General features: G+C 46.0%; 2 protein-coding genes across 4 annotated transcripts; one reads left to right on the plus strand and one right to left on the minus strand.

Moving 5' to 3' along the window:
- Window positions 1-331: 331 nt before the first annotated feature.
- Window positions 332-18,375, plus strand: tmem184ba (transmembrane protein 184ba). 2 transcript variants are annotated; one of them, XM_035404929.1, is made up of 10 exons: window positions 332-1,108; window positions 5,300-5,533; window positions 7,722-7,887; window positions 11,902-11,992; window positions 12,125-12,200; window positions 12,293-12,384; window positions 12,614-12,783; window positions 13,497-13,691; window positions 14,519-14,545; window positions 14,924-18,375. In XM_035404929.1, exons 2-10 carry the CDS (start codon window positions 5,300-5,302, stop codon window positions 15,148-15,150), a joined length of 1,278 nt encoding a protein of 425 aa, XP_035260820.1. In that variant the 5' UTR covers window positions 332-1,108; the 3' UTR covers window positions 15,151-18,375. The 2 variants fall into 2 exon arrangements, with proteins under 2 accessions (XP_035260820.1, XP_035260821.1); XM_035404930.1 differs by lacking the exon at window positions 14,519-14,545.
- Window positions 18,376-20,311: 1,936 nt separating this feature from the next.
- Window positions 20,312-25,755, minus strand: maff (v-maf avian musculoaponeurotic fibrosarcoma oncogene homolog F). 2 transcript variants are annotated; one of them, XM_035405443.1, is made up of 3 exons: window positions 25,476-25,755; window positions 23,388-23,469; window positions 20,312-22,900 (listed from the first exon to the last, which is right to left on the minus strand). In XM_035405443.1, exons 2-3 carry the CDS (start codon window positions 23,421-23,423, stop codon window positions 22,457-22,459), a joined length of 480 nt encoding a protein of 159 aa, XP_035261334.1. In that variant the 5' UTR covers window positions 23,424-23,469; window positions 25,476-25,755; the 3' UTR covers window positions 20,312-22,456. The 2 variants fall into 2 exon arrangements, with proteins under 2 accessions (XP_035261334.1, XP_035261336.1); XM_035405445.1 differs by lacking the exon at window positions 25,476-25,755 and adding an exon at window positions 24,814-25,415.
- Window positions 25,756-26,860: the final 1,105 nt, after the last annotated feature.

The raw sequence follows: 26,860 nt of genomic DNA on the forward strand, positions 1-26,860 counted from the left end.
TGTGTACTGATATCTTGTACAGTTCTTTAACACACTTTAACTTTATTTACAACAGTATTTGTGTATATTTTATGAAGTAATGATGATAATAAAAAGATCCACGCACCTATTGTTTCCAAAGACTTTCCGTCTATACTTGACTGTATTAAACTGGAGTATATTGGTTCCACTCCTGCCTCAGTCGGAAATGTGTAAATGTAACCATTTCGAGACTCAATATATTGCACGGAAATGCACGTAAACAAGGCATCCTCGCCCAGATGACGCGCAGCAAAGCCGGTTACATCACTGTCCAGGAGCTGTGGGGTTCCGTCAATGCGCTTGCGTAGAGAACGGCAGGCAGACTGTAATCCCAGCGGATTCAGTCGGGGAGGTGGGAGAGCGGAATGGACTGGTGGTGTGTAACGTTACACCAGCAAAAAATAGGAGAAGGTTACAATTGTGATTTAGTTTCACCCTTTTAAATCAAACATAACTACTCGTTTATATGGGTCAACTTCTGAAAGTCGGACGCAACCGTTTGCTGGCTGCATTTAATAAGGACTGAAAACTTGGGATTTGATGGAAACTAAAATACGCTCCCCTCTCTCGCTAGCTTGCTAACAGACTAGGTAGCGATTGCCACTTAAACATGAACATGGATGACGGGAAAATGATTTCTTTGTGGACCTTGAACTAATTTTTCGGATTTTCTACATTGTCAATTAGCTGTAAAACTTAGCAAATGTTTGGTTACGCTGCCCTGATTTATTTAATTATAGATCGTTTTGCTGTTGGTAACTAGCGAGTAGTTTGTGAGTGTGGTAACTGTGAGTAGCTAGCTCCAGCTCACTTGGTGCTTAACTAAACGGGATTAGGCAAATCTGTTAGCTACCACAGATAGCCATATTTTAGCAAGTAACTTCGCTACATTAGCTCATACCAGGGAAACGATCCTTGGACTCGGCATTGACGTTATTCAGTGTTCTAGCACTAAATTAATCTGGTAAAACACAACCAAAAATAGTTTATTTGCTGGCTACAATTGCTATTATTTTTACATTGTCTGAATGACTGGATTCAACCTACGTTGACTGCGCTGGAAGTTTACGGTCTACTGTAGCCTAAGGTAAGATTTATTTTCAATGTAACGTTTGTCTATGCGGACGTGTTATCAGACAGCTAAGTATGCAGTAGCACATAGTAACGTTAGCACTAAGTTAACTAGATAGATAATTTGCAACTAACGTTAGTAGGTAGTGCCGCCTAAAGTTAACTTACTGTGATTTAATTTTAACCAACTGAACCCCGCAGATTGTTATAGGCACTGATGTAGACTAGTCTAGGCATTTTAACACTCAAAGAACAACGTACTCGCTGTGTGTCGGGACTTCGGTGTTGTGTTGCCTTACCATGTTTTTTTTTAGCTGATATTTAGTGAAACCTAGTGAGCAAAGCTGCCCTTGATAATTTTACTTAGCCCTAGGCTCAGTGATTACTCTCAGTCGTTAATGAGCTGTTAGCCCTTGTAGCTAAGTCGTAAAGATACAATATTTATTTAGCCTAATTTAAAACATGATAGTAATTTTACTAACGTTAGCCCTCGGTAAATAAATTAATCTGAAACGGATCAGATTTGATCGATAAGGTGGCGGTAGCTAACTGGGAATATCAACTAGCTTGCGTTAGCCGAATGTCTTGATCGAATGCATTTCTCTTAACGTGTTTTGGTGAATATTTAGCTAGCTGTTATTTTAATGGATAGACCTATTGTTAATGTTAATTAAGCAAACAACAGCAAAATAATTACAATATAATCTAATTATAGCCAATTATGTCTCTCCTGTAAATGGTCCATGTTTATCAGTATTACTATTGGGATGTTTGAAATGCACTTAAACGATTTTTAAAAACAATATAATGACCACATTTTCGTTTTTCATTTACAAGATGGTGGTGTTTAGTGATTCAAAGGTGTCACCGCTATTAATGTAGCTCAAGTAAATTCTACAATTCCGTAAAATACACTAGATTTAGAATCAAATGTACCGGGACGCAGTATGTGTTTACTCCTACTGCTTTTCACTACCACGGTGCGGAAGATTTTCCGATGGACATTTCATTGGCATATTATTCCCAAATGGCTTTTAGGATTTTAGGGCGCCGTCAGGAAACAGCATATAATTTCAGTCTAGTTTTCAGTCCAACACTGCACTGTGAGCATGTGTTAATTTTTCGCCTTTCAAATGAAACGGGAACGGATGTTCTGCCTCAGGGATACTCTCCACAGTGCTAGAGTTTTTGTTGTAATGTAGTGTTATGTACTTTAGGTGATATTTTATTTCCTAATCGCTACCTCGGTCAGAACAGGTGGGCCCTTGCATACATGACTGTTGCATTTAAGTTTGTAACTGCAAACCCTGCTGTTAACGGGACACCTGAGACCAGGAAGACGTTAGCACTGTGATTTGGGAGAAAGAATGTTGCTATTAAGGACTGAAGATATGAGAGATGTGCTGGTGACAAGAGAACTGGCTCTAACTTGTATTTGTCCTGAATGCAGTTTGATTGTTACAGTTTATAACGTTAGGATTCATTAAAAACTGTATTGCGTTGCTAGCTATTAAAGACCCCCCCACTCATAACCATGTTTTTTTTTAAATGGTTAACTCCGCTTGGAACTATACAGATTTTTTTTGTGTAGTATTTGCCATCAGAGCAGCCTTTTCACATTCTTCTACCGACAGAGAAGCTTCATACTTCCCTGAAATCTTAGTTGGAAAGGTGCATGTACAAGCAAAATTTGTGACTTCACAAATATGTGGCACCTATGATGGGCCACTATGCAAAGATATGCAGATTACTGGAGAGCTTACTGGATGTGGTAAATTTAATGAAACCTTAGAGCACAGAAAGCTGACTAGTTACTGATACTGTTGTGTCAGAGTGTTGAACATGGCAGACTGTGCAGTTTTAGGATGCAGTCCCAAGGTACAAACTTTGTTCTCCTCGTTACCAGAGGAGCCCATTCTGAAACAAAAATGGGTGGAATTTGTTTTTTAAAATCACGTGGATGCACCAGAGAGCATAGAGGGAATCCGTGTTCGTTGTGCACATTTTACGGATTACTGCCTCCAGAACTTCATGCAGAAGTTGAGGAGGTTCACAAAGAAATTGATTTTGAATCAGGAAAGCGGTGCCTGCAATACTATATATTCCGGGACAGCAACAAGCATAGTTATTTTGCATATTCATATATTCTGGCATTCTTAATGAGGGTAAAGGTGTAGAGATGATACCAAGCCATTTTTCCATGGACTTTTATCTGTGGAAAAACCATATGAAACAAATTATTATTCAATATAGATTATTTGTTAAGGTTTTACAATGCATCGGGAGGGTTACTTAAAGTTACAAGGTACAGGCCTTGAGACGGGAAACTGAAATTGAAGTCACAATTCCAAAACTACTTATAAAGAGGTAATATTTGGGCACCATCAGGCAAGGCGCTGGGTTGCTAAGGGTTTATCTCCTTTGAAATCTGTAATTTTTAAATCTGTTTTCCGTACCCGTATTCTTCCCTCGTTGGTTTGTGCCTCCCTTCTTGGGGGAAGTGGTCTACCTGTTATTTCTTTTGGGGGTACCTAATATTATTTTGTGTAACTGTAACCTTTGCCAGTTTCTGTAGAACTCTTAATTTGTTTCCAGTCCTGTTGTCCCTGCTTTTGCCTAAGACTGGCATCAGGAGCGAATGTATATTACATTATTTTTCTTTTTTTGACAGTTATTGTTTAGTAATTTTCTTTTTAAAAATGGAGTTATCTAGATGCAGATCGCTTCTGACTGTAGACAGCCGATGGCATTATTTGTTTGCTTTTAGGCTGCACACCCACATGAAGTCGGTCTTTGTGTAGTTATTTTCTGTGTTGTTCCTAAGCCTCAGGACAGAGAAAATCAAGCTCCTGTCAGGACCATATCAACAGCCTTGTAGCTGATGGTGCCTTGAAGCTCTGTTACCTAATGTCTCTCTTCAGAGTCACTGACGCAGATTCATTATTGTTTATTTATGGTTCTGGGACATTCTTCTTCTGCCCAAAATTTGGGTCACCGTCCTGTGGCTCAGTCCTTTCAACTGAAGTCACACCAAGGAAAACCTCCTTTAGTCTCCCAGGTCATTTAATATAAATTTAATGTTATTTGCGCAACAAAAATATTCATGTACGTAGCTAACAATGGAGGTGCAATTACCAGAGCAGGCAGCAACAGAAGGAAAGCCCTATTTCCACACAGGAGGATAGAGCATAGCCATGGTTAAACTATAGCATACACAGGGTAAACTGTAGCAGGCTAAAATATAGCGTACCGAGGGTACACTATAGCATACACAGGGATAACTATAGCATACATGGGGTAAACTGTAGCATTCACAGGGTAAACTATAGCATACACAGGCTAAATTATAGCATAAGCAGGGTAATCTATCGCATACACAGGCTAAACTATAGCATAAACAGGGTAATCTATAGCATACTCACATACCCAGGGTAAACTGTAGCATACGCAGGGTAGACTGTCGCATAAATAGGGTAATCTGTAGCATACCTGCATACCCGGGGTAAACTATAGCATGTTTAAATGGGCTTTTGTGTTGCTCCCTGTCCCTGATGGTGACTGCTACATACTGGGCTTCCACTACTGTCCACCTCTATGTCTCCTCCTTGAGAATGGGCAGCTTTTATTTTGTGACTAAATGGCTGCAATGGGCTGAGATTTTGCCCGCGGGGGAGTGGGGGGGTGTTGGTCAATAGCAGCACCGCTGGTGGATTTCACAGTTCTCGAGAAGCAGACCCTGCACGTTTTCCCAAACTGCTCGATTTTATTGCTGTTTGCAGGTGGCAGACGCATGCTGGATGTGAGACCACTGTTTACCGCTGCTCTTTCCACCCTGCAGCGACGAGGCTGCTGGCACATCAGCCATTTCCCCTTTCGCTCGTAGAGTAATTGGCTGAATCCGGTGTTTGTGAGATCAGCCATTAAGATGCCAGGAAAGAGTCACCTCTGTCCATGTTTCTCTGCATTTTTTTCTGGGCCTCCTTCAGGCCACACGCAAACCTGGATTGTGATCTCTCAGCTCTGGCTTTAGAATGCGATTCATAGAAAAAGTACCACACGCGTCGGTGTTCATTCACTTTGGTTGTGCAAATATAAGGGCTGCGCTGGCCCTTTAAAACGCCTGGTTTGCCTTGCGGGCGTGTAATTGTGCAGCGTCACCCTGAGTATGTGTGTATGTGAATCTCTGGTGGGCGGCTCCCTCCCGCAGATGAACAGACTGTGGAGGCGTGACGTACCCCTCGCAGAGCGCCACGGAAACAACTCCCCCGCCGGACTGGCCCCGGCCGCCCCCTCCACCATGGCCCCCGCGGGGCCCAACATCTCCTGGCTGCCGGAGGCCCCCGCGCTGGGCTCGGACCAGCCCTTCTTCCTCATGACCACCACCGCGCAGGCCGTGTCCGGCTTCTTCGTCTGGACCGCCCTGCTGCTCACCTGCCACCAGGTAAGGCGGGTTCGGCTCCTCTCCCCGGCCCGGGCTGGCCTCCCAGCCTGGCCCCCGCCCAGCCAATCGCATTTGCTTTATATTTAGACATTTAGCAGGCCTAATCCTGACCCGCCAACACAGCAAATCCATCTCTACAGCTGGATATTTACTGATGTGCTGAAGCAGTAATTCAGCGGAAGTACCTTGCTCAAGGGTACCTACCGGGGAAATGAACTCGTAAACTTCCAAGCTATAAGACCGGCTCTCTTCCCTAGCCATTACGCCACACTGCCACCCAGTCATAAAGCCCAAGCCTTGGAGGTGCTTGTTTTGGTTCACTTCTGATACTCATTAGCTTGGGGGGTGGGGGTGGGGGGTAAATTTGTGTGTGCTGTGTGTTTTTTTGTTTTTTCGTCTCGGCACCCAGATGGATTAATGTGCCGTTCTCTCTGTTGTGCTGTGTGTTCTGTTCAGGATTAGCCTGGCGAGCCCTTTTTGACGTGTCCTGAAAAGGCTGAGCCTCAGGGCCTGATCTGTTTGCGGAGCGCTTTTCCCCCTGGACGGGCGCTCAGGCGCTCCCGGCTGTTCGCTTCCACTGCTCGTCAAAACGTTCGCGGGCAGCGGGAACGCCGCCTCCCTTATCGCGGCATTCCTCAAAAGGGTTAAAGATGGGCTGCTGTCATAACGACGGGCACACCTACTCCACCGTGACATCAGGGAGCAGAGGTTGCCTAGCAACAAAGAGCAGTTTATAGTTGTCTGTGTGCATTTCACCAGACATAGAAAGGTGATATGCTTTCTATTGTATGAAATGAGCGGTACACTCTGCTCTGTTCTGTGCTAGCGGCTCGCATTGTTACACTGGCAACACCTCTGACAGACAAAAGCCTGTCGTGACCAATTTTTAGCCACGTAGCCGGCTTCATTTGAGGTCACGTTGTCATTTTGGGCGTTGCTTTAGAAGAGATGCAAGTCTCTGAGCTGTGGGTGTGAACGCACCTCTGCCATTTTATCCCACAGCCTATTACGTTATCAGAAACAACGGCGGGCCCTCTCACGTAAAAGGTTAGCGCTTTCGCTCCAGTTTGCCCACGGCGGCGTGGGCGCGTGCATGAAAGGCAGTGACGCTGCGGTACGCGCGGTGCGGCAGGATGCCCGTGCGCGAGCGGGGGAGTTTCTGAGGCGGGATCTGTCGAAGCCTGAATTGTCTGAGGAGGAAAGCGCGTGTTTGAGCGCAGCGCAGCCCGTGGCAGTCTCTCTCTCTCTGACTCTCCGCCTTTGGCAGCCTGCGTGAGGATAGCTTTAGCTCTGTGTTCTGCGCAGGCGCACGCTCTGCAGGTATCCTCAGGTGCTCGGTAGTGTCACTGAAAGCAGTGGCAGGGGGCTCTGGCCATGTAAGGCCCTTTTTCACATAGTTAGCTGCTGTGGCTGCGGTGGCATGCCGCTGAACAGAACTCCAGCGTATCTTGTTCTGGGATCGTGCATGTGGGAACATGCTCGGTTATCTTTTGTGGATGTGGTTTTACTGTAATGTATTTATTTTCATTTGTAATTTTGCCTGATGCCTATTGGCTGACTAATCTCAGCTCTTCTGAAGTTGTTATTGTTTCTGCTTTATTCTGATATGCATTTAATACGCTTTGCAGCAGCGGGTTGATGTGTCTCTTTGTATAAGCGATTGATGAATGATGGGTGGGCCGCCTGTGTTTCAGTGTAATGATACAGATACAGAGGGGATGATATGCCCATGTCAGATCTACATACACCTGAGATACTCAATGTCCCCCCTCTCCCCCTGTGTCAGATCTACATACACCTGAGATACTCAATGTCCCCCCTCTCCCCCTGTGTCAGATCTACATACACCTGAGATACTCAATGTCCCCCCTCTCCCCCTGTGTCAGATCTACATACACCTGAGATACTCAATGTGTCCCCCCTCTCCCCCTGTGTCAGATCTACATACACCTGAGATACTCAATGTCCCCCCTCTCCCCCTGTGTCAGATCTACATGCACCTGAGATACTCAATGTCCCCCCTCTCCCCCTGTGTCAGATCTACATACACCTGAGATACTCAATGTCCCCCCTCTCCCCCTGTGTCAGATCTACATGCACCTGAGGTACTCAATGTGTTCCCTGTCCCCCTGTCTCAGATCTACATGCACCTGAGGTACTCAGTGTCCCCCCTCTCCCCCTGTCTCAGATCTACATGCACCTGAGATACTACAGCGCGCCGAACGAGCAGAGGCACATCGTGAGGATCCTCTTCATCGTGCCCATCTACGCCTTCGACTCCTGGCTCAGCCTGCTCTTCTTCACCAACGACCAGTACTACGTCTACTTCGACACGGTGCGGGACTGCTACGAGGGTAAGGCCGCCGCCGCTGCCGCCACCGCCACCGCGCCTGGCGTACCAGCCGCTGTTTCTGCTTCACGCTGCAGGTGGCACTGCAGGCTACATGGCCGCTCGCTTTATGAAGCGTCGCCCATAGAGTTCCCCTCATACTCTGTGTTGAATGTGTGAAAACAAGGGCTTGCTACCTCACGAGGAGCTTTGTTTTTGTTTTATCTCCAGGGGGCGGGTAGAGCTTTAGACATTTTGACTGTGTGAAGTGTTGCGTTCTCAGCGCTCTAGCTACTGTACGTGTGAAATGGGAAGTTCTAGTTCAGCCGGCGTGGGAGTTCTCTGGCTCGCGATCAAACGGCGAAGGGAAAGAAAGAGGCGCTCGCCAGTCTTGCTCTCGAAACGGCAAAACGTGCCCCCCCCCCCCCCCCCCCCCCCCCGCACGGGAAAGAGAGCGCAGCCCTGCCCCAAGAAAACGTCTCAGAAACGGCAGCCTTTCATCTTTCAGAGTTTATCAGGGTCAGAGAGTTCAGGGAGGCCAGCCAAGGTCCCCCTGTATGCTGGTCTTTCTCTCTCCTTTCTTCTCTTTGCTTTGAACGGACTCTGCAGTGCACAGCTTGCTAGCCATAAAGCTTTTTACCCCTCACAAAGGTTTTTACCCCCATGAAGGTTTTTACCCCTCATAAAGGTTTATGAAGCACCTTCTGACCAAAGATGCAAGAAAATCATCGATTGGCTCCGTCAGTTCAGACTTTATCCAGCAAGATTCCTACGAAGAATTATTTTCCTTCTGTAATTCTCTTAGAGGCCATTGATGCTGCCAAAGAGCAAAGTGATCATGTTAATGGTATTCACACATTTAAATAGTCTTTTTATGGGTTCAGTGAACAGCAAGTAAAAGCGAGCTCTAAATGACGTGTTTTTATGTATAAAGTGTAATGGTGTGAGGAAGTGATTGAGCCCATCCTGGATCAGCACTGGCCTGCAGTCCACAGTGAGTGCATTACAGTGATGAGTGCAGTCTTTAAGCATCCCTCAGGCCGATGGGAAAATGATAAAACAGGATCATCCCGAGTCCATTAGCCCATCTTAGCTCATACGTAAGCTTGATTTAATCTTCCAGTGCATTGAGTGTCAAGGTAGAAGTTTAATAGGAAATATTGAACTTGTGGATCTTTCAAACATCAACAAGCGGAGGCTCTTGCTAGTTTCTGACTTTCACTCTGTCTGGAATCCTCCTGTTTTTTTTTAATCTGTTTTTTTCTGGATTTTTTGGAATGATAGAACGTGTCCGGGGTGTCTTCCCTGTTAACAGCAGCTAAATTATTTCTAACTTTTGTGTACTGGTTTTCTAGCCTTGTCGTTGATTGCACTTTGTTGACAGGCACAGACGTGTGTGTGTGTGCATTATCTGGCTGGTGATGTGTCATGGTCATGGCTGTGACCTGCTGGTGAAAGGAAGGGGGGGGGGTGCCTTTGTTATCCCTGTTCAAAGGGAAAGGCTCTGCCAGCACTGCCCTGTGTTTCCATCTGCAGAGATGAGAGTAAATGCGCCATCTCCTTCATCAGTCCCCATATCTCATATGAATTCACTGAGCGTGTGTAAACATGATGAGGCTAATGTTAGTTACAGTCAGACCTTTTGAAGAGCAGGCTTTTTGGAATGTTTTTTCTAAATGCTAAGTCAGTGTTCTAGGACTCCATTGCTTTCAGTTACCAGTCGTGATTGTTGCATCAGCATTAGAATGTTCAGTTAAGTAGGATGTATGCTTTGACTCTGATGTGAAGATATCAAGCGCATATACGCAGGAATAATAGCCGTGAGCCTGTGTGAATGCGCGTGTGCGTGGTTCTATGTATGCATATGTATGTGTGGGAACTTCGTTTCGACCCCAGTAACAGATGGCCCTCTCTGTCTCGGCCTCTGAGGGCGGCCATTTTCGTCCTCTTATTGTTCCAAGGCCTGCTGGGATGTCTGGGTCGGGTAAGCCTGTTGCCTAGCAACCATGTGCGCACCACAGCCTAGCAAAGAGGTTTAAAAAAACACTCCTACATGGATGAACTTATAAATTACTCGGCCATTCGGCTGCACTGACCTACTGTATTCCCATGGCAACAGCACTGGTAATCCGGAAGGCCTTGGTAAGTTAACGGGAGTTTCATGCACTCCTGGATGGTTGTATGGTCAGTGTATGTCTCTGGTGCAACTTAAATGGTCAGTTGATGGCATACCCTTTACAAAATCTTGTTTGGTAATTATTTAACATGCGTGTGTGAGAGAGAGTGCGTATACGTGTGTGTGTGTATGTGTACATGTGCATGCGTGCGCGCGTGCGTGTGTGTGTGTGTGTGGACAGGGCTGTCATAACTCTGCCTGTAGCCCACAGTCAGCAGTACAGCTGCTCCCTGCTCAGCTCATATGAGTGGCAGCAGCAGCCCCAGGGCTGTAGTGCTCCAGATAGAGCCCCAGTGTAATAATGCTCACACACTGCTGAACACAGCAGGACAGCAGCACACACCAGCACTGCCACTGTCTGTGTGTGTGTGTGTGTGAGAGAGCAGTGTGTGTGTGTGTGTGAGCGAGCGCAGGGTCTGTGTGTGTGTGTGTGTGTGTGTGTGTGTGTGTGTGTGTGTGTGTGTGTGTGTGTGTGTGTGTGTGTGTGTGTGTGTGTGTGTGAGAGAGAGTGCGTATACGTGTGTGTGTGTGTGTGTGAGAGTGCGCATGTGTGTGTGTGTATGTGTACATGTGCATGCGTGCGTGTGTGTGTGTGTGGACAGGGCTGTAATAACTCTGCCTGTAGCCCACAGTCAGCAGTACAGCTGCTCCCTGCTCAGCTCATATGAGTGGCAGCAGCAGCCCCAGGGCTGTAGTGCTCCAGATAGAGCCCCAGTGTAATAATGCTCACACACTGCTGAACACAGCAGGACAGCAGCACACACCAGCGCTGCCACTGTCTGTGTGTGTGTGTGTGTGAGAGAGCAGTGTGTGTGTGTGTGTGAGCGAGCGCAGGGTCTGTGTGTGTGTGTGTGTGTGGAAAAGTGCAGTGTCTGTGTGTGTGTGTGTGTGTGTGTGTGTGTGTGTGTGTGTGTGAGCACAGTGTGTGCGAGTGCAGTACTCTGAGTGATGCATTGCTAAAGAATAGATATTTTAATGTTTTCATTGTAATAATGTGGCTGATAAATTAAGTGCAGAATGTGTAAGATGGTTTAGTTGGCGAAACTTAGCTGAAATGTTTCCCTGAAGTAAAGTATTTGACCGTCTTGGACATTTTTTGCACAAAAATGCGGGGCGATTGAGATTTTCTGAGATGAAGGGGGGAAAAGTGAATGAAAGGTCGTGTTTTTGGCATGCGACGATCTCTCAGTGCAGCGATAGGAGCGTGTGAGGCGTTATTGTTCTGGTGCTGTGGTTCCGCAGTGTGGGCGGATTTTCTCACTGTCTGAGCGAACGTGGTTACACCCAGGCGGAAGAGAGAGACTCGTAAACACTGCCGGGTTGTAAAATCCAGGATTTGTTGGCTCGGTCTGGCCTCGCGATCGAATGTGTTCTGCGATGTAGCTGTTGCAGTCAGACAATAAAAAAATGTATCATGTTGTGCCGCATTGCTACCAAGAACTGGACATTTTCACTTGAGAATAGGTGAACCGGAAAACTCAATTTGGCAAAAATGGACAATGACTACATTTGCATGCACACAATATTCAGGATATCGCCATTGTTTCGAATAAGGAAATATTCCAAATAAGCTGTTTGCATGGCTGCTGAGAAGTGAATGTTGTTTTAATATTCCCATTTACATGCAGCTGTGCATAGTCCGATTAAACATAAAAGGGCCAGGTAGTGCTGCGTTCCTTACGCTGTTTATTTACACAGGTGCAGTGGGCCCAGCTCTGCTGTAGGGGCCATGTGCAGAGCACTGCACAGCACACAGCTCAGAGCACAGCACACAGTACAGCACAGAGCACAGCACAGTATAGAGCACAGGCCACAGGCTCCGCCCACTGACTTGTCTGTGTGTGTGTGTGTGTCTCCCTGCAGCGTTTGTGATCTACAACTTCCTGAGCTTGTGCTACGAGTACCTGGGAGGGGAGAGCGCCATCATGTCTGAGATCAGAGGGAAGCCCATCGAGTGAGTGTCCGCACAGTGTCCCACTGCACCTCTGACTTTCACTGTTAGCTTTAGCGCTTTAGCGCTTCGGTCCTTCTCCCGCCCCGACTGAGCAGAGCCATCGGTGTCGTGTCTGTTCTCCTCCCCCGACAGGTCCAGCTGTGTGTACGGAACATGCTGCCTCTGGGGAAGGACCTACTCCATCGGCTTCCTCAGGTTCTGCAAGCAGGTAAGAGCCTCGTTCTCCCCCTGCCATGACATCACTCTGTCCCGCCTGCGTGCTCGCGCTTAATTGGCTCCCTGTTTCTCCCCGTCGCCCAGGCAACGCTGCAGTTCTGCGTGGTGAAGCCCCTGATGGCCATGGTCACCGTCATCCTGCAGGCCTTCGGAAAGTACCGGGACGGCGACTTCAAGTGCGTCCCGAGCCTGCGGCGGCCCGTCACTTAGCATTCTCTGTTCTGCGTGACTGTTCTGTACTGATGATGTCAATGAGCTGCAATTACCAGCCTATATATATACATATCACCAGTAGCGTATGTACTTTCCTGAGCTTGTACACAGTGCTTTGTTAGAGTCATTGTGCCTTGTGTCTGTGAGGGCGTGTGCATGCGGGTGTTTACTCGCTGTGCTCCTCTTCCTCAGCGTGGCCAGCGGGTACCTGTACGTCACCATCGTGTACAACATCTCGGTCAGCCTCTCCCTCTACGCGCTCTTCCTCTTCTACTTCGCCACCCGCCAGCTGCTCGTGCCCTACAGCCCCGTGCTCAAGTTCTTCATGGTCAAGTCCGTCATCTTCCTCTCCTTCTGGCAGGGTGAGCGTGCCCTCTGAACGCACGTGCACAAGCACGTGCACATGCACAGGCACATGTACATGCACACACACATGCACACACGTGCACACACACACGCACACGCACACAGACGCTCCCTCCATTGATCCCCTGCTGAATAAAGACGGTCAGACATTGAGGTAAAATGTCTGTTCTTGGGTTCCAAATGAAAGTGGGTGCACGGGCGCATTGTCCTTTATGACGCGCCAGTGCCAGTTCCTGACTTCACTGAGGCACTGTTATTCTCTAGCAAATGAGTGCATTAAGTGTCAACTGAGTGTAAGTGGCTTCAGGCATTGTTGTTTGTTCACTGCCTGTCGGTATAAATCTGTTTTTTTTTTTCATGCCAAGGGCCTCCTTAAATGAACCCTTTGAGGTGTAAGATAATAAATATGGGACTAGAATGTTCTCTACTGAACCTTCTATTGCTGATGTAACAATCACTTTTGGTAATTGAAAGCAAGTTCCACTGTTCTAGAACACTGACTTAGAATTTTGAAAAAACATTACCAAAAACCTTCTCTTCAAAGGGTTAACTGGACGGGATCTTGTTCACCTTACAGGGGTTGCTCACCTCTTGTTTTGTGGTTCGTAAGTTTGTGGCGCTTTGCAAAGCAGTGCGCCTCCATTTTGATCGTGCTGATGTTGTAGTGCACCAGCACTGACCCCCCAGCGTTGGACTGTGTCCCCCCCAGGCATGCTGCTGGCCATCCTGGAGAAGTGCGGGGCCATCCCCAAGATCAGCTCTGTGGAGGTGACCGTGGGAGAGGGCACCGTCGCCGCCGGCTACCAGAACTTCATCATCTGCGTGGAGATGTTCTTCGCCGCCCTGGCCCTCCGCCACGCCTTCACCTACAAGGTGTACATGGACAAGAGGCTGGACTCCCAGGGTAAGGGCCTGGTGGGGGCGGGGGATGGGGGACGGGGGACGGGACACAGCAGGACCAGCTGTGTTTGCCTTCCGCCTGTCTGAACCTGATCTCACAGCACTAATCCTGTGTGTGACTCACGAGCTGGGAGCATCCGTCTTGCTGCTCTGCTGGAGGGTGATCGACAGGAAGTGATGATCGGTCCATCCTGATGTGCCATCATGGGCCCAGGCAGTTTTGTAGTCCAGCCTTGCTGGATGGTCTTAAATGCCTTGGTTCCAGATCCCTGTTCTGGATTGAGGGGCACCATCTGCAGGAGCTCCCTGGCTGTCTGTGATTCGCTCACAGCGGTGGTGTAACTGAGATGGGTGGTGCTGATTGGCTGTAAAGGCAGGTGATGTGATGCGTACACTGAGGCTGCTCTGTGACAGAGCTGCAGGTGTGCTTCCTGCACGCTGCTCTCATGTGCAGCTCCGGCTGAGAGCACTACTCCTCTCCCATGGACTCTGCTGCTCTGGTGTTGCACTTGGGCTTCTCACTAATCTGTGTTCTCTTTCTCTCTCTCTCTCTCCCTCCCTTCCTCATTCACGTGCTGCCTGCTTGTCATTTCTCCCGTTTTTTTGCTCCTGCTTTCATTTGCTATCTCTCTTCCCCAACATGCCATGACTCCGATCTCTTCTCTTCCAAAACCCCTCACTTTTCATTTTATCCCACTTGACCTTTTTGTTATCACTCTCCATTCTTCCCTAATTCTTTCCCCATTCCTTTCTTTTTTGCTTTCATTACTCCTCTCCCTCCCTCCCTCTCTCCTCTGTTCTCTCTCCCCCTCTTACGCTGCATGGTTTCAGACCCAGTTCCGACATACGGACAGTACGGTAGGTTTCTTGGTGTCTCAGTTTTGCCAAAACTCTGCCCCTCCCCTAATTTTTTTAGTTGGTCGTAATGTTGTTTGTTTTCACCGTGTGTTTCTATGATTTTCAGCACGCTGGGACACTGTGTGTGTCATTAATTGTGTGTGCTGTACGTGGTGGTATAAGCATGTGTCTCACGTGTGCGTGTTGTGTGTGGGTTTAGTGCATCCCTGCACTAAAACAGTCTTAACAGATACCAGACTATGGGCCCCATCCATGCACAGAAACAGTGCCTTAGCAGGATGAGCCACCCAGTAGCCCTTTGCTTTAGTATCTGTGGTGTAACTGAGTGTGCATGTAGTTATTTTTCTTGCTGTTTGTGCCCCCCCCCCCCCCCCCCAGGCCGCTGTGCCCCCATGAAGAGCATCTCCAGCAGCCTGAAGGAGACCATGAACCCGGGGGACATGGTCCAGGACGCCATCCACAACTTCTCCCCGGCCTACCAGCAGTACACGCAGCAGTCCACCCTGGAGCAGCGCTCAGGCCCCCCCGTGTCCCGCAGCCACAGCACCGCCAGCGCCCGCGACAACGAGAAGACCCTGCTGCTCAGCTCCGACGACGAGTTCTGAGCGTCGGCCAGGACGCGCTCGCACAGGACCACCGTGCGTCACAACCGCACACCACGCCGATACTCGCAACCGCACACCACACCGATACTCACAACCACACACCACACCGATACTCACAACCGCACACCACACCGATACTCACAACCGCACACCACACCGATACTCACAACCGCACACCGATACTCACAACCGCACACCAAACTGATACTCACAACCGCACACCACACCGATACTCACAACCGCACACCAATACTCACAATCAGAACACAAACACAGGCCGGGGACATGGCAGTACAAGACCAGGAGGTAGATCGGGCACACACACACACACACACACACACGCAAACACACCCACACACACACACACACGCAAACACACCCACCCACCCACACACACACACACACTCGCAAACACACACACTCAAAATGGAGGCACAGTGCTGTGTGCTTCTTTACTCTTTCTTCAGTCACACTGAACTACACACACACGCCTGGGAAGCAACTCTTTAGGGACTCAACACGGTATGCTTTGTGGAGGTGCCACAGTAAAAAAACAAAAAAAACTGCGACGCTTCACAAATGTATATGTACGCACACACATATGCCCACACACGCACACACACGCAAACACTCTGTGTATAAAATAAAAATAATGTCTCAGCATATACACATACAGAGGATCAGACCAAAACCCAGACTTCCACACTTAGGGCAATATGGACATATGATGTCATGAAATATGACGTAAAGGCCAAAGGCAGGGATTAATGACACTCCACCACTCCATTCCCATCAGGCCGAGCTCCTCCCCAAATAGATGCCAAATAGAATAGGAGTCTCTCAAAGTTGGGATCTTCATATTTACAGCTTTCCTGTCCTTTTATTTTTTTCATTTATTTATTATCTTCGGGATTGGGTGTCTGCTTACGTGTCATGCATCTTCGCTTGGAATTGTATTAAGTGTGATCTTTGTATTTTGAGTTGAAATTCCACATAGCCAGTGGTTCCTCTCCGCAAAGCGGTCCCGCTCGCTCCTGCTCTCACAGAGCCGCGTGCCACAGCTGGCTTCTGCTGCTCTTTGACGCTCACGTGACCCGTTAGCAGCAGGGCCCGTTAGCCGCAGGGCCCGTTAGCCACAGGGCCCGTTAGCCGCAGGGCTCGTTAGCCGCAGGGCTCGTTAGCAGCAGGGCCCGTTTGCAGCAGAGCCCGTTAGCCGCAGAGCCCGTTAGCCGCAGGGCCCGTTAGCCGCAGGGCCCGTTAGCAGCAGGGCCCGTTTGCAGCAGGGCCCGTTTGCAGCAGGGCCCGTTTGCAGCAGGGCCCGTTTGCAGCAGAGCCCGTTAGCAGCAGGGCCCGTTAGCAGCAGGGCCCGTTAGCCGCAGGACCCGTTTGCAGCAGAGCCCGTTAGCAGCAGAGCCCGTTAGCAGCAGGGCCCGTTAGCAGCAGGGCCCGTTAGCCGCAGGGCCCGTTTGCAGCAGAGCCCGTTAGCAGCAGAGCCCGTTAGCAGCAGAGCCTGTTAGCAGCAGAGCCCGTTAGCAGCAGAGCCTGTTAGCAGCAGGGCCCGTTTTGCAGCAGGGCCCGTTTGCAGCAGCGCGGCGGTAGATTTATCTCAGGACACACGAGCGCGCTCAGGGCTGTAAGGGAAGGCCTCACAGGGTTACAGACTGAGAGATGTGGGCTCCTGACATGGCAGGGCAGCCCTAAGAAGGTGAGGTTATAATGGCATGATTGGGGCATTATGTGCGTGCTGCAGGTTGAGCAGGCTTTTGCCAGCATGGAAGACTCTAGACCAGTGGTAACCAACCCTGTTCCTGGAGATCTACCATCCTGTAGGTTTTTTTTTCAACCATAATTTGGCACGCCTGATTCTAATAATTAGCAGCTCAATCCAGATCTTTAGCTGTTGAAGGAAGTGTGTTTTGTTTGGGTAGGAGGGAAAATCTCCAGGAACAGGGTCAGTTCCCACTGCTCGTGACCAATTCAGTTAGCAGGCAATGTAGGTTAAACTCATGCAAACTGTGCAGGCTTATAGCAGGAATATAGGTGTAGGGCTTAACTGCACGAGCAGTTTCTGTATAAAGCCTATCGTTACAATTATTTGCAAGCATATTTACTGTAGAACAAGCCATGGTTACACGTGTGTGTCCACATATGATCATACAAGACAACACATTTTATTTATCCAAACTGCTGCTTCTGGTTTTCTGCAGAGATATTGCAGTGCCCACTAGAGGGCAGCGATGATATTTGATTTTGATTGGCAGTACGCGCTTGCATAGAGACCCCTACTGTTCCCAGTTAGAAGTGCGAGTATATATATTTTTGAAGTTATTTCTTAATCCTCTACTCACCCCATGATCAAGTATCAGGTACAGTTTCTCTTAAAGGTTTTCTGTCGGTTTAAGGGGATGTCGCTGTGACAGCAGAACCCACGCGCTGATCACAGACGACAGGCAGCTACCAAGTGCAGCGTTTACATTTTGCGCGACATTCAGACATGCTGCCATTGATTGCGCACCAGTGAGCGAGCTTTACTGTGTACTGGGGTTCTGTGTGCTACATCACACACCTGTGGATGAAGGCTTTTATTGGCTGTTCAGTTCTGGGTCAGGGAATCGCCCAAAAACCACAGACACAAGACCTTCCAGATACCTGCACGTTTCCCCCTGGGTCATTTCTGTGTATATATGATCTATATATTGAGGCCAGTATAAATATATCCAGTACGTTATTGTAGTGGGAACTGAGGGAAATTAATGATGCTTTCTGGCACTTACCTTTTTAAGCGAGAAAAGAGAATATCCTTAAATAGATCTTTATTCCACCCCAGCAGCTGAGAGGATTGGGAAAAGAACCATAATTCTTCACATTCTGTAAACGTCAGCTCTATGTCCCAGTACATGGCCTTTTATACATACTCACACGCACACACACGCATGTATATGTATTGCTGAAGAGTTAGGAAGTTGTAAATAAGGGTTCAAAAGGAAATACTGGAGTAAAATGAACGGTATATGATGATGTTGTAATGCTCAGAGAAAGCAAATGCTTAGTTTTGTACCATTGTTCAATACTGGCTTTTATTTTATTTTTCTCTAGCTCTTTGTATATTGACACAGCTTCACAGATTCTGCTTTTATTTTTGTCTTTGTGATGTCCAAATGAGGAAAAGGATAAAGAAAAGCCAAGAAGAATAAAAGACAAATAAATATTTAGTTTTGTCCTTAACTGCGAGTGCCTGTGTCCTTATTCTTATGTAACCCCTGGTGTTTAATCCTTTTCAGGTTTTTTGGTTTCAGTTACCAGTACAGATTGTTACATCAGCATTTAGAATGTTCAGTTGAGAACATTCTAATCACATGCGTGATCTTACACCTGAAACCACATTGTTTGCGGCGCTGGTGGGGAGTCAGCAGAGTTTGATAGAAGAGACCGCTATGGTCCCAATACTGCAGTTGCAAAACATTATACTGTGTCAGCATTATGTTGTAAACCTTCGGTTTTCCACATACAGTATGATCGTGTTTGGTGTTGGTGGAAAGCCGTTGTCACAGGGAACAAGTTAGTCACTGATGGTGCGGTACAGTGGGCGCTGAGTGAAGATCTTGGAACACCATTCAGAAGTGAACTGCAATGAGTCAGCAGTCAGCTGTGCTACAAAGGTTAACCCGGTTTGATAGGCTGACAGAGATAAGGCAAGCAGGATCACTTATGCTACGGTTTTACGATTGTGAAAAGTGGAACGGTTTGAGAAGACTCGTCCACGTGGTCTTCTGCGTCCCGTTAGCATATAGCCATTCCACTACACACACATTCTGCACCACTGTATATTGAACACAATGCAATAATAAATTGCATTCACTTCAACATGGCATTCCTTTTTTACTCTTACCACTGCATGCCTAGCAGTTTTAAAGTCCTAACATACACCTAGGTTGTCTGCATCCCCATAGTCACTCCCCTATACACTAGTGCCGTAACAAGATACACAATTGTACCTATGCAGGCTACACAAACCAGCAGCACGTTCGTGTCTACCATGATAGATAGCGATCCGTACAGGGCCACACTACTGGCGGAAAGAGGCTGTAGTTCCTCATTCACAGACTCCTCCTGTGTATAACTGTTAGCACAGAGGAAGGGTTAAAACAGTATTTGGGAGTCAGACAGTGGAGATAACATTAAATTAATCTTGTTCCAGTACCAAGTTTGCCCCTCAGATCCTTCCACTGTTGGTGTAATCTGAGATTCTTACACTGGTATTACACGCACTAACCCAAATGCCACAAAACCTTCCTATTTGTTTTGTGATTTTTTTTAACAGTTCCTTAATTTTTCAATAGAGGATCATCTGACACACTGCATCCTGTGTGAAGTCATCTGGTCTGTGAACTCTCTCTGCCAATCTCACTGCTGAGCTGACTGAGACAGGGGGCTTAAACCTGCGGTTTCTGATGCAATGACAGGAGTGGCACATAAACGATTAAAGAGACGCAGCGCTGTACCGTCTCAGTCTTTCCACAGCGCTGTGGTCCGGAGTTGACAGACTGCGTTTGACGAGACCAATCTCCGGATTAAAAATAGCAGCCTGTGAACGCCCCTTAGCCAGGGATTACGCACTGAGGTAGCCCAGCCTACCAGTGCACCAAACGTATGACAGCATTGTTCCCTTGATAAAGAAGGTGAATTGGCTACTTCCTGTTTTCTTTTGTGGTTTTCACCAAGCATAACATCAAAATCCCCTCCTCACCCATACCAGTCACCCCCCTAAATTAGGTTCATGGGCAACAGTCTGTCACAAATTATCAAGTAATTATAAATTTTAAAAAACATACCTAATTAAGGAAAGGTTATTTTGAAGATAAGGCAAGATTTTCATGACAATTTTAATACAATCTATTGACCTTAGACAGCATCACTCAATCCTGGTCCTGACATCCTACCGTATACACAGATTTATAGGTCTGCATGTCCAGTCTGGTTCCACTGACTGTTTTCACGTGAGTGTTATAACACTAGCAATGCTGCTAAAGTACCATTTATTGTGCAGTGACAGTCAGACCAGCATCTTGATCCACTACCTGCAATGAGGCACTACAAAACTTCACAGCTTGTGCACATTATCATTATTTGCTAACAGCAAAATATGAAGTCAAAAGTAGCATTATATGTACAATATATACAATGTTTATTTTAATTATTAATATATAAAATAGACATGATGTACTTTCATTTTACCATAGAAAAAATACATATAATAAATACAAATAGGAACTTTTCAGAGTATTACAAAACATCCAACACAGTTAGGAAAAATTCAGAACAGTATTTTTTTTTGTTAGTCATTTCTAGGGCTAGGGCTAAATGTTTCGAGACATCAAATCAACTCCCTACAGTCTGTAATAGCTAAATACATTTTGAGAGAGCGTCTATATGAATAAATTACATTCATATTAACATTAAATTAATGTCAATTTTCCCCAAACACATTGGTTACGAACAGCAATCAGCTTATCAATAAGGTTCAGCCCCTGTAAATGGTGGGTTTTCAGACGATACGTCCACTGCTCTCACAATCTAACGACTCATTTTCATACTGAAGAAAATACACCAAAAATACCTTTAAAAGGACTTAAATATCTGAGCTAATTGGGACAAATAACAATCATTGGTTAATTGCGGCAGGGCTGCCACCCCTCCTCCCTCTCACATCCTTCGCTCTGTCCATCTCAGACACCTCCGTTGACCCTCTTCTACCATCTCTCTGCACGTGCAGCTTCCATCTCCATCCTTTGCTCGAGGAGCCACTCTCCACCTCCCTTTCCTGCACTTTCTCTCGCTCTCCACCCTCATTCCCTCGTTCGCCCTTCTTTTCTCCCTCCCTCTTCTCTTCCTTTATCCCCCTAGCCAGCAGCCTGTTACCCCACCCTTGTCTCTGGAAAGAGAAACACATTGACAGTGAAGACAATATGGAGGACCGTTCAGGTATAAACAGCAATATACCCCTACGTCAAGCCACTACAATTATAACACAGATATACCTCACACAGGTCATACTACAACTGACCATCCTCTTTTAAGCACGTCTACTGATACCATTAAAAGTATATATTACAAAAATAATCATCATCATCATGACAACTGAACACACAAATGCTCCCTAACCTCCTATAATGCAAGATATTTTTGGACTCGTAGAACATCACAGCCCGAATTAGCTTTGTCATTTATATCTTAAATACAAATAAAATAGAAGATCTCTGATAAATGTTGTTGGAACATTTTTGTCAATTGTACAAACATAAAACAATGACATAAAGGAATGTACAGTATTAAAAGCATTGCATTGACAGATCAGTCTCAGCCGACGCAGCCAGTGACACTGTACTGCAGGGAACGGTCTTGCAGGCTTAACAATCTCACAGCAAAACAAACAATCAAGAAAAACCTACTGGCATATCATTGCAGTCTGAGACAGCCCAAGGCTACCCCACAGAGCTCTTTTCATAAATGCTCACATACAGCTGAGAAAATGCTAAATATATTAATACACAAACTGTGGTATATATTCTCTTCTGCCACAGAGTACAGTACTATAGCATACACAGAGAAGTGAAATAGAACAGTTGCTGGATTCCAGGTGCTTGGGTGTTTGTGGTAATGCAATAGCCTTAAGACCGGTATGGATGTCTGTCCAGTTGACCATCAGTTCCAGAAGGGTGTTAAGATGCATGTCTGTCTAAACTCTGTAGTTTCATCTATCCTATGATTTCCATTAGTTGATCATGTGGTATGCAGGACAGTCTATGTCCCTGACCCTGTGTTTGTGTCCTACACCCAGCGTTATGGGCAGGGGCACCGCCAGGGATTTTGGGCCCCTTGAAAAGATCTCACACTGGGCCCCACCAACCCAGGTCACCCAATCCCTGCACGATTACAGCACAATTTTTTGAGGGCTCCTTGGACCTTCCCCTCCCATACAGCAGCCCTGTTTATGGGTCAATGAGCGGTCCAGCTGTGTGTGACACTGCCTGTGTCCCTGCCTTCAACAGGAGCCCAGCTTTGTGCATCCCTGTACCTGTCAGCGGGTGTGTGTGTGTGTGTGCGCGACTGTGTGCGAGTGTATGCCTGTATAAGTAAACCCAGAAATCTGTCCTGTTCAGTGAATCTGGCTCTGCTCGTAGTCCCATGCATCTCTCTGTCGGCGTGCGCGTGTGAGAGAGAGTGGCTCTGTGCATGTGTGCATGTATGCGTGTGTGTGTGTGTGGGCCAGTATGTGTGAGTGTGTGTGTGTGTGTCTCTACCAGCCCTACGAGCTGCCCTGCTCCCTGGGATTGTGTCCCTGGGGCGGGGTCTTGACGATGGTGATGACGGAGGCGGTGTTGAGGCGGGGGGCGGTGCCCAGGTGGTTCCCGCTGCCGGGCTCCAGGCCGCGGGCGAACCTCTGCAGGGCGGCCAGGCGCGCCCCCAGCCCCTCCAGCTCCCGCCTCATGCCGGCGTTCTCCGCGCCCAGCCGCTCCACCTCCCGCTGCAGCTCGCGCTTCTGCTGCTCCAGGGCCTCGCGCTGGGACACCCGCTTCACCCGGCAGCTGGCCGCGTAGCCCCGGTTCTTCAGCGTGCGCCTCCTCTGCTTCAGCTTCTGCACCTCCTCCCGGGAGAGCCCGCGCAGGTGCAGGTTCAGCTCCCGCACCGACAGGGACATCAGCTCGCTGTCGCTCAGCACCGGAACGTTCTCCCCGCACTCCCTCTTCACCTGGGAGAGGGGTGAGAGGCAGGGGCGAGGGAGGCCGAATTTAGCACTTCCCGCTTTAAGACGCACTCGATTTATCCAGCAGAAAAATGGCCAAAAAATACTATGTGAAGGGTGAGTCAGCAGTAGGCTGTGATCGCTGGATTTTTGACTTTCTATAATTAAGTCTTTGCTTTTAGCTTTTAGGCATGACTTAAAAATATATATATATTATGAGCTCTCTTTTTTAAATTGATGATTGATTTAAAAATATATATATATTATGCGTTTTATTGTTTTAGTGTAATTACAGTGTACATAAGGCTTGATACAGTATACATTTAAATACTTTGTTGAAATGTAAAACAACAAAATAATTGAAGACAGACAAATCATTCATAATGGCAACTTGAGTATGTGGCTGTACTTCTGCATTTGGTGAAGAACGGGTGAGAACCCTGCCAGTCTGGGAGACGGAGCGTAGATGCAAACGGACTGAGCGATAGGCTACCTTTAGAGCTTTGCTGACCCTGCTGTCTGAAGTCATGGTCTGGCCGTTCTCTGAGCGTCGATCAACACAGATTCACGCTGCTCTGGGGAGAAAAGAACGAAAGAACATCAAATAAAGATACTTTTTAAAAGCTTCACATCCTTCTAACACCGGTCTGTCATGAACAGTAGAAGTTTGTAAAGGCCCGGGATTTGAATCTTCAGATAGTTTGACTAAAATATAAATCTTGTTTTGAATTTGCTAAATAAATATATTATATTATTCTCTATCCTCCAAAAGACATTGAACATCTTGGATTAAAATTTGATACTAAAGATCGCATAAAATGATAGAATGTGAAGACATTAACTAAACACAACAACTGAATAATATGACAAAAAACAGTATTGTAATTAGTAACAAAAATAAATAAACAAATGAAGTTGGGAAATGGTAAAGCTCAGACAGAACCTTTGGAGCCGCAGACTCATGGCGGTTTATAAATGAAAGTCAAAAAAGGTTCTGAAAGTTATTGCTCATTTTGGTCAGAGAAACCACATCCCCCTCCACTCCTAGTTGCCTCACTCGGGCACTCCCCTCAACTCTCACACGCGGACATTAACACTACACTATTAAAAAATTGAAATTCTAAATAGACATACTTTTTTAGCGAATCAAAGTGTTCGAACAAGCAACATGACAAAACAATTCCGAAAATAGAAAGGGAAAAAAGAGTTAGGCCTGATGGGGGGGGGGGGTGAACCTGACCAACCAACTTCTCCAGCTCTGAGACGGTGATTATACTTTTTACTTTTTGTTGTTTAAAAAAGAATGGGTTAGTTTTGCCAACTGGACTGACGCCGTCCTTCTTGTGTATGTGCGCGTGTGTGTATATGAGGAGGAACATGACCACGAGGCGCTATTGTAAAAACGGACCGCAACTGTTTCATAAAGTCACAGTGAATCAGCAATACATGACTTGCCCTCTCCCACCGTCCTATCGACACTCGTGCTTCGCAAGTCAGCATAGCCATGTCACCAAGGTTATACCGCGGAAGCTTCATTTCACTACAAAGCCAAGTTTAAGTGCTGCCGACATAAAAAAATATATGTATCCCAGATGGTTTGGGAAATAGTACACCTTTTAACTTTGGAAATTCAAGTCAAGCGCAGATGTAAACAAGTTAGGTTAGCTTATAAGCAGCACTGTTCTGTTCGGTGTAAGTATACTTTTGTAGCATGCGACACATTAAGGACCCAATGTACACATTTTAGCTGCTTTTTGTTATATGCGCCATAAATATCGTTTTATATTATCACAAGTTAGATATCCATTATTATATTCGCATCGTTTCATGTGACCATGCAACTCAACTACGAAACAAATGCAAGCATACATAATGATACAACCACTTTAAATCATGAAAACATGCTGAATTTATCTTACTTTTGAAAGATTCTGAGAATGTTTTGCTCCACGCAGACAAGTTACAACACTCCCGAATTTAGCTGTGGCGCTAGCTAAGTTGCTAACATTGGCGACTGTTTGTAGCCACACTGTAGTTATTTGTCATTCGGTAACCTTTTTGCGTTCAATTCTTCGTTTTCAAAAAGCTGTTTGTTTCCAGGACGCGACATGCGGAAAATGGGATACAGACTGACTTCAAGTTCTTAGTAAACATATAAATCTAAAACACAGTCCTCCCATTTCCTTATACGGCAGGCAGAAGGCAGGCAAGCTAGCGTTAGCTAGTTGGTTAGCTACGTTAGTAAACATAGCCATCGCAACTGTGGTTAGGCTGTCTTCCATTTTAATGGTTTAAACAGCTCGCTGTTTCATAGGAAAGCATTTGTAATAAACAATTCTATTCGCCCGACGATAGTCTAATCCCAGAGAAATCGCCAAAACCGTCACATATGCTTCGTTCCGTAAGGTTAACTACCTATCTTAGCTTACGACTATTGTCTCAACCGGGCCAAAAACTCCTGCGTAACTGAATACCAGACATTTGTAGCTTGCTAGCTTGAAAGCTAGCTACCTATTTCGCTTGCTCGTTAGCTGTATCTATAACCTTCCTTACGAAGAAAATGGCACAACCAACTACTTACTGGTTCTTTGCGCTGATTTGAAAGATCCGATGTTTGTGTTTCGTCAATTATATGTGTACAGATGTAAAGAAATAAGGCTTTGATACGGCTCCACACCTCAACGCCGTGCGACAGCAGCAACAAAATGTCAGTTCGCCTTTCCCGGAATTACTCACCATCGGGATTCTTTCATTCATAAAAAACATACTTAGAATGACGTCAGTTTCGAGGAATGAGGGCGGTGCCTCAGTACCCCCACGCTCTATTAGAAACAGTCCAGAAGGGAATGAAAAATATAATGAAACAAATAGACACCATCTTTGTAAGGGTGTTATACGTTGTACCGACGTTATCACAGAATAATAACGACACGCCAGTAAAATGTTATATTTTTGTATTTCACAGTCTACTGTTTACGGTTGCGTAAATCGTAGTGTAGACCTAGGGTTATATGCTCTTCGGGCACAGAACACTTTCCTTTTTTACTTGCCATTGTTTTGATATCAAAACATATTAGTGTAAGAAACAACAGCCTACACTATCCTGGATACTAAGTCATGAGACCGTAATGGACATGAATAGCAATGTGACAATTAGATATGTCCTTGCTTAATGTCACAACCTTAATGTCACATACCTAATTCTCTCCCTGGCCCAGGGCAGTACTCTCTTACAAGACATAAAAGATTAGTTTAAATGTTCAGTTAACAGTCAGTTTCTCACCATTCCCTTTTTCTATTCAATTCCAATCACATTCCATCCAGCTGCACATCAATTCCAATCAATGATTTCCAAATATTTCAACTATCTAAATTATCAAAATAAAAATATTGCATTTTGTGATGTATCTCTTTCAATAAAATGTAAAGTTTACTGACATATATGATTTTCTTACATATTTCATTTCTGAAATAATTTTAAAAGTACTAAACATATTCATAAATTATTTTGCCTGTACTAACATTATTATGTTTTATAATTGTATTTATATAATTTGAGTGGTAATGGGAAGATTGCATCACATTGAATTTAAACAGGGCAATTTAGCACTGCAAGAAACCTTCAATTTTCTATTGAATATTATTGTTCTTGAAAACGTGTCCTTGCTTACTGAAATGCATAAGCATAAATAACTAATATGTAGTTTAGGTGGAGCCACTGTATACTGAATGTACATGTGTCTTATTGTGTGGATTTGGAAATGATCAGTAAATCAGTAAAATAAAAAAAGAATAGCATTTTATCATTGTGCTATTCTTGTAGCAAACAGACAGCCACACTTTGACCAATTGAGCTCATTCTTCAGACATGAGGCAGGTAGGAACAAGGTTTTACAGTTGGTTTCAATTTTCATTTTGAGGCATACAGATATGTTGTTCATATAAATGGTGAAAATGTCTCATATG

The sequence above is a fragment of the Anguilla anguilla genome, chromosome 2 (genome assembly GCF_013347855.1).
Source record: "Anguilla anguilla isolate fAngAng1 chromosome 2, fAngAng1.pri, whole genome shotgun sequence".
Lineage (NCBI taxonomy): Eukaryota > Metazoa > Chordata > Actinopteri > Anguilliformes > Anguillidae > Anguilla > Anguilla anguilla.

Excerpts from the sequence above, each read along its gene's own strand:
- tmem184ba (XM_035404929.1), top strand. The coding sequence starts at position 5,300 with ATGAACAGACTGTGGAGGCGTGACGTACCCCTCGCAGAGCGCCACGGA. Across the intron at positions 12,201-12,292 it reads TCCTCAGGTTCTGCAAGCAG|GCAACGCTGCAGTTCTGCGT; the intron begins GTAAGAGCCTCG and ends CCCGTCGCCCAG. Across the intron at positions 13,692-14,518 it reads CAAGAGGCTGGACTCCCAGG|ACCCAGTTCCGACATACGGA; the intron begins GTAAGGGCCTGG and ends GCATGGTTTCAG.
- maff (XM_035405443.1), bottom strand. The coding sequence starts at position 23,423 with ATGACTTCAGACAGCAGGGTCAGCAAAGCTCTAAAG. Across the intron at positions 22,901-23,387 it reads GGGTCAGCAAAGCTCTAAAG|GTGAAGAGGGAGTGCGGGGA; the intron begins GTAGCCTATCGC and ends CCCCTCTCCCAG.